At 54.1% G+C, this 6,731-nt stretch overlaps 1 protein-coding gene across 1 annotated transcript; it reads right to left on the bottom strand.

The window, feature by feature from the left end:
- Positions 1-1,509: 1,509 nt before the first annotated feature.
- Positions 1,510-5,748, bottom strand: LOC124698175 (probable glucuronosyltransferase Os03g0287800). The gene is made up of 3 exons (XM_047230691.1): positions 4,823-5,748; positions 3,022-3,319; positions 1,510-1,989 (listed from the first exon to the last, which is right to left on the bottom strand). The coding sequence occupies exons 1-3, from the start codon at positions 5,476-5,478 to the stop codon at positions 1,843-1,845; spliced, it is 1,101 nt and encodes a 366-aa protein (XP_047086647.1). The 5' UTR covers positions 5,479-5,748; the 3' UTR covers positions 1,510-1,842.
- Between the last annotated feature and the right edge of the window lie 983 nt (positions 5,749-6,731).

Here is a 6,731-nt window from a genome sequence, read left to right as displayed (position 1 = left end):
GCTGGATACACGAGATACCGTGGGCCAGTTTTTGCTGATGAGAAAGTTGAGTCGAGACAAGCGCATTGGCTCCCTTTTTGCTCAAAACAACCCGGCCCATGTGCAAGAAGCTATCACTGAAAGGACAGGGTGTTTCTACACCCGGGTGCATATGCACCCTTTATTTGAAACGCATATTAAATATATTTAAAAATGTTAGAAAATACAAATAAAAATTCTTTGTGTATACCTTGACATGTTACATGCTTACAAAGTTGTTTCAGCAAAAACCGATATGTTTCATGCCTTGTGCAAAAAAGACAAATCTTAGGTGCTAAAATAGTCTATTTTTTGATGCATTATTTGCCTTTTTTACACAGGGTACAAAAAATGTTGGTTTTAGGTGAAAATTTACGTGCACACATAGAACATGTCCCTCTACATGCTAAATTTTTTTCCTAAATTTTTTACGGTTTGAAAATATGTTTTATACATACTGGGTGCATATGCACCCGGGATCAGATTTGATTTTCCGTCACTGAAACGCAAACACAACGAGCCATGAGCCATCCATCCATGTGCAATGTGAAACTAGAAAATCGACTCCCCTGTTTGCCAGCTGCATGTCTGGTCTGCACTGCACACCGTCTCAGCTTCAGTTAGGCACCCAAAGACTGAGATGTTTAGAGTTCAGTTCAGACTAGGCATACACGGCAGCTGGCTAACAGGGACATGTAGAGGTTCAGACTGCAGATCAACTAAACAATGTTTGGAAAATACCTCCTTAGCAAACCAGAAAAAAATTAATTCCAGATGGTGCAGTTCCTTGCTGTTTTATGTTTCTCTGACTTGCAGGGACAGAGAAACCATAGTGTAGCACTAGTTTCCTGTAGTGCAGTCTCCTTGGTCCTTGTTAGTGTGGCAAAAAGGGTCATGTTTGTCCTTTCAGGACAGACGACACTGCACATCCTTTAAGCGTAAGTTCTGCAGATGATAACCAACCAACAAGGTCGTAGGACAAATCAGTAGCAGTATCAGCGGAACAGATAGCTCGGAAAAGATGGCCATGGAACAGACACAGATTACTGTTCCACTAACCCTACATCTACACGACTACTCCATTACACAATGGTTGGTGTTCAAACGAGAGACATGCGTATCTTCAGGGGCGCACGCTGATTACAGGTGGACTGTCTGTTCGAAGCTTCCTTTTTTCTTTTTCAAAAAAGGAGCTGCTGTCTACTCCTCCACTGCGATTTCCTATTGCCTGAAGAACCAGCTTAGTTTAATGGGAAATCTGCGCACGATCGCGATGTGCCAACAGCAAGGAAGGTGTTCGATGGAGACCCCTGTGTACGTCTTCATGAATGGTTTCAGCCTTTCAGGGGCCACCTATGGATAGAACATGGCCGCCTAGGTTTGTGTGTCTCGCAAGCATGTTTGTACAATTGTCCCCAGCAAGATTTTCTTTGCAAATCGAGTAAACTTTGGTAACTTGTGAGTAAGGAAATATCTGAAGTGCCAGGTGAAGCTATAACTTGCGCTCTATTCATTTCAGTCTTGAGAGACAGTTCAAGGGGTGTTATGTAAGGACCTAAACCCTCTCGAAAAAAAAGGAAGAGAAGAAGAGGAGAAGATTATACATATATCACATTTGTTGTAGGAAAAAGGTAAAAGAAAAAGATGTACAATATGGTGATATTTCCTGGGGAGATACATGTTGATCCATCCCCTGTAAAAACCAAAACTTTCCTTTCCTTTCGTTGCAGCAGCTAGTAGCAGTAAAGCCAGCACCTTGCCGGTGTGATCGACCTTGCTCTGTTTCATCCGTTCTCTTCTATGTATAATAACTGTCCCTCCGTTCTACCTCCTGTTGTTGTTCCCCGGAGTTTGCCGCGAGGAGGAAGGCGTATCGACGCGCCACACCATGATCTCGGAGCAGTCGGAGGGGATGCCCTTCACCTTGCTGTAATCCTCGGTCACAACTTGCTGTACGAACCTGATCGAGTCCTGAGAAACAGTTGATGATACACGTTAGGGTGTGGCAAAAAGTGTGGAACAAGCATGTAACTCATCATAGTATTGGCAATGCAGCAACAATGAGCGTTCATGGCAGCTCAAACGAGACGACCTCCGATGCATGATTGATCATAGCAACTAGCTAGGGGCTGTTTGCTTTAGTGGTTAGCGTGATGATAGATGAAACAGTCAGCTGCACACCTAAAAGAAGCCGTTGTTTTTGTAAAGAAGCGCCAAGGGTACGGCTGCTGCTGCTACCTGCTGTTGTCGCTAACCACCAACACCAAGTGTGGCTTGCCTTGCACTGGAGCTCATCATGCATGGCTGTAGCAAATCCTACTCAGCCACGGGGGCCCTCCCACCAAAACATCCCACCGCGCCATACCGGATTAATAGTTTAAATCGAAGCGCGATCCCCCGTGCGATTTCGTGTGTGCAATGCTGTATCCAGATTCGATCCGTTCTTGTCGATTGCTTCTCCATTTGACAGGAGGAATTAACAATATGGTTTGGAGAGGAAACGAGGGGCACCGACTCCACCTAGCGGAATGAGGGAGGGGGCCGGGCGGCGATCATGGAGCCGCGGCGGGTGACAAGGGTTTGACCGGCGACAGATGGGCCACGAGCCCACGAGACGAGGAGGCCTACCTGTAGCACATGCACCACCAGAACAGAGATCGCGCCCGCTACCTGACAGACAGGGCATGAGCTAGACGCCGCTTTCATGGCGGAAATTTGCCTAACCGCAACCACGCGTGGACATCGCTGTGCCGCGCGAAAGGCCCGTATGAATGCTCGCTGTTCCGGGCACGCATGGCGACGCCGAGCCAGCCGGCGAGCGAGGAAGTACACTACAGTAGCGTGGCGTGTGCTAGTACTCTGATAGTCTACGATGCATGGCAACGGCGAACTAGGAAGTACAGAAGTGTGTGCCACTACGTACTCAGCTACTCTACGATACGCGTACAGTAGTAGTTGGTGCGCAATGAAGAAGGGGTTGCTGATATGATATGGTTGACTGACCTGGGACTTGTCGGGCTCGGAGGTCGGGTACCGCCCCCACCGCTCGGGGTCCCAGAGCACGGAGCTGTTGAAGGCGAAGCCGTGCACGTCGATCTCCGGCGTCGACGACGGCCTCGCCGCGCCGGCGCCGGCTGGGGCGCCTCCCGTGGGTGTGGCCTGGCCCGTGCTGACGGTGGTGCTGCTGCTGAGGTCCCTGGAGAACCAGCCGATGACCTTGGACGCGCTGCACGCCGGGCCCTGGACGAGCACCTTCCGCTCGCCCCGCGACATCCTCGCCACCGGCCACGCGCCGAACGTGCTGAAAATTTAACATTCTGGGTTAAAGTTCTCGCCTCAATTAGTGCAAAAAGCATGCATGGATGGATGGCTGTGTCTAAAAAGCGTAGTAATACAAAGTTGGTAATCTTCTCAAGAAACACACAAAGTTGGTAGGAGTACTGTAATTAAGCTGATTGCCCATGTCAAGTTGCCGCCACGGCACGCAGCAGCAGCAGCAGCAGCTAGAACATTGCTAAATGGGGTACAATTAGGTGCTTAAGCATGCGTTGCCTGCAGACCGAAATGGCAGTTTCTGCATACCAAGCCATGCGACCCACAAGCATTACCAGAAAGACCTTGTGCTTAATTATTGTTACGCGTCGATCTCAGCCAGCAGTTTGGAGCTTGGACTATACCGAAACCGCATATTGGACACATGCAGAGAACTGTGCAAACCGACTAGCGTGACGCGAACACAAGCATGCCGCTAATACGAACGCCAGCTAGGCAAAGGGGACGGGACTTGGCTAAGAATACGTACGCACAACAGAACCCCGTGCCGTGTACGTACCGCGTACTGGCGCTCGGCTTTGCTGGACCAGAAGGAGTATGGTGAAGCTTGTTTGTACGCGTGCGTCGGTTCAGACGTCGTGGTTTTCAGTCATGAACTCACGATTCAGACACTTTCAGGAGCCCCGATTTGGAGCCCGGCGGGTGATCGCATGCGAAAACCATGGCCACTATGCTTTTGGATTGGAGTCCGTCCGCGAGATAGATAAGCTATCCCCACGCTCGCTTGTATTGTATCCCTGTCAGGTCCGGTGGGTAGGACACTGCCCTCAGCTTGAGGTCCTGAGCAAAGGACACCGCTAGCTCACCTACGCCGTCGGTTGAGGGGTGCCAATCATGCTTGTAACGACACGTTTGGGCGTCTCCTATCTATCCTACGCGCGCACCAACAACGCACCACCAACACACACACCTTTGTGATGCCATTGGCAACCATGCCGGAACAAGACCGTTAGGTCCCGCTACTTGCTGTAAAATATTGATCAACAAAAAACAAAGCAAAAAAAGAGCTGCCCAACAACAGGGCAGCTGCTTGAACGCCTTTGGTCCCGGAGATCCGAAGTGGCACAGCCTGACAGAGAAAAGAATGTGCAGCAGAGAGATAAAAACGACCCTTTAATGGCGGAGGGTGACCTCCTCACATGGCTTGAGATAATTGCATCCTCCCTCGCCGGCGATTAAACTAGCCCTGGGCAGGACGCCATCCAGGTTGGGCGTGAGCTGTACCGCTCTGGGCGAGAGCGGCGGCGGCCTTGCAACTAGCCCGGCCTGCTAGCGTCTGAGCCTTTGTGCGCTAGCGGTAAGTTACCGCGTGCTTTAGTTCGCTCAAAAAGTCCAGGACGAACGACTTTTGTTTTTGCCCCAGTGAAATATCGCTACTGGAATTTTTTTCTTTTCACGTTGCTAGCTCCTAGCTGGGATGAATGCGACGGTGATGAATGCGAGGAAACCAGAGAGGATCGACGAGACATACCTGATCTGCCGAATCTGGTCGAAGAACCGGAGCTGGAAGACGTCGCCGAGCCCGGCGAAGTGGACGACGCCCGCGAGCCGGTGCCGCTCGATGTGCTCGAGCGCGGCGTTGCGCTGGTGGTGCCGCTCCTTGCCCGCGGCCACCTCGGCGGCGGTGAAGTTGTCCTTGTAGGTGAGGTGGCGGTAGAGCAGCCCCGTGTCGCGGAGCAGCCGCGCGGTGGCGGGCACGTCGGGGGCGGCCTCCACGACCACCCACAGCAGCGGCGGCGGGACAAGCAGCAGCGCGTGCGCCATCCGGGTCAGCATGGCCGCGCGCTCGCCGTTAGCCGTGGGGGTCGACTCCGTCGTGGTCACCACCACCAGCAGCGGCCGCGGGGTCGCCGCTTCCGTCGCCGCGCCGCCCTGCGACAGCAGGGTCCGGTTGCCGCTCCCCCCTAAGTGCTGCGTCCGTAGCACGTGGCTGCTCTCCACAGCGAGCCCCCCCGCGCCGACGGGCGCGGCGGAGCGCCAGTCGGAGACGGAGGAGGGCGCGAAGCCGGTGAAGAAGCCCATGACGAAGCACAGGCTGGAATGCAGCAACGCCTTCTTCCACAGCTGCGACCCGCCGGAGCCCTTCTTCGGCCGACCTCCGGCGTGGTCCAGGGCGGCGGAACCCATCAGAAGCACCACCGACGCTGACGATGATCTCCCTCGCGCTCTAAAGAGCCGGGCGTCGCGTCGGGCCGTGTCTGTCTGTCCTAGGCTAACGCGTGCGTGCAGCTGTATAGTTGTGGCCTCGTTAGGCGGCAGCGGTGGAGGCGAAGTGAGCCAGTGGGGAGGCGGATTTGGCAGCGGTGGTGGGTTTAAAAAGGGCGGGATCGAGGTGGCAACGGCAACGGCAAGGGTAGAGGACGAAGCGGCAAGACGCCTTGTCTGCGTCACCCTTTTTGCTTTCTTTCTCCGGGACGACGATCGGCAGCTAGCTAGCTATATCATCACCGATCATGAATCATGATTAGGTGGCGCGCGCGGGGGAGATGGATTTTATTTTAGATTTTTAGTGACGCACTGATGCGCTCGCGCGCACACGGTGCACCAACCAGGCCCCAAAGTAAGCACTTTCGTCCTCGTCGCAACCCTAGTGTGGCCTGCCGCGTACGTGGGTGTCTGGATGCCCTGACGCCTACGTACTCGTGCGAAACACACCGCCTACCGGTGCGCTACAGCTAGCTACGGCCAAAATCGATGGTCCGGATTATATCACACACCACCATAGGTTCAGCTAAAAGATCAACACACAGATCATGCTCTTTGTCCCCTATATCTCACGTTTACAACCCGTCAACCCCCCCCCCCTCCACCCCCTTGCGGGGTGGCGCAGCTCCGCCCGGGATCCCGTCGCCAACCACTCCAACATCCCAACCATCTTCTCCTTCCTCCATCGCCGCCGAAGGTGTCCCCGGCAATAGGCTGCGCGGAGTGGCGGCGGCGAGGCACATGCAGGGAGCGGCCAGGGATGCGAGGCGGCGCACACCCCCGCCTCTGCAACCGCTATGATGCGTGGCGGCGGCCGGAGGCAACGACGCCCAACGGAGCTGCCACATCATCTAGGCGTTGGGCCAGCGGCCTCGGACATGACTACGGCGGCTTCCTCCTCCTCCGGAGATAGACGACCATGTTGAGATCTAGTGTGGGGGATCTTGCGATCCCACACCGATCTCCGGTGGTGAAGATCCAGGCAACAAAATGTACAAATAAACGGAGGATTCAGGTCGGTGGGGCGCCTGTGGGGCCCACACCTACCCTAGGCGCGGGCCAGCCCTAGGCCGCGCCTAGGGGTGGTGTGGGCGCCCTGGTGCGCCTCTTTTTCCCCCCTCCGGACTTCGTCTTCGTTTCAGTACAATATTGATTTCGGCTTTGTTTTGTCCAAT

Source organism: Lolium rigidum, chromosome 3 (assembly GCF_022539505.1).
Source record: "Lolium rigidum isolate FL_2022 chromosome 3, APGP_CSIRO_Lrig_0.1, whole genome shotgun sequence".
Lineage (NCBI taxonomy): Eukaryota > Viridiplantae > Streptophyta > Magnoliopsida > Poales > Poaceae > Lolium > Lolium rigidum.
The sequence above is the reverse complement of the archived record's forward strand: the minus strand, read 5'-3'. Positions and strand labels throughout refer to the sequence as shown.

Excerpts from the sequence above, each read along its gene's own strand:
- LOC124698175 (XM_047230691.1), bottom strand. The coding sequence starts at position 5,478 with ATGGGTTCCGCCGCCCTGGACCACGCCGGAGGTCGGCCGAAGAAGGGC. Across the intron at positions 3,320-4,822 it reads GACCAGATTCGGCAGATCAG|CACGTTCGGCGCGTGGCCGG; the intron begins GTATGTCTCGTC and ends TTAAATTTTCAG. Across the intron at positions 1,990-3,021 it reads CCGAGCCCGACAAGTCCCAG|GACTCGATCAGGTTCGTACA; the intron begins GTCAGTCAACCA and ends ACTGTTTCTCAG.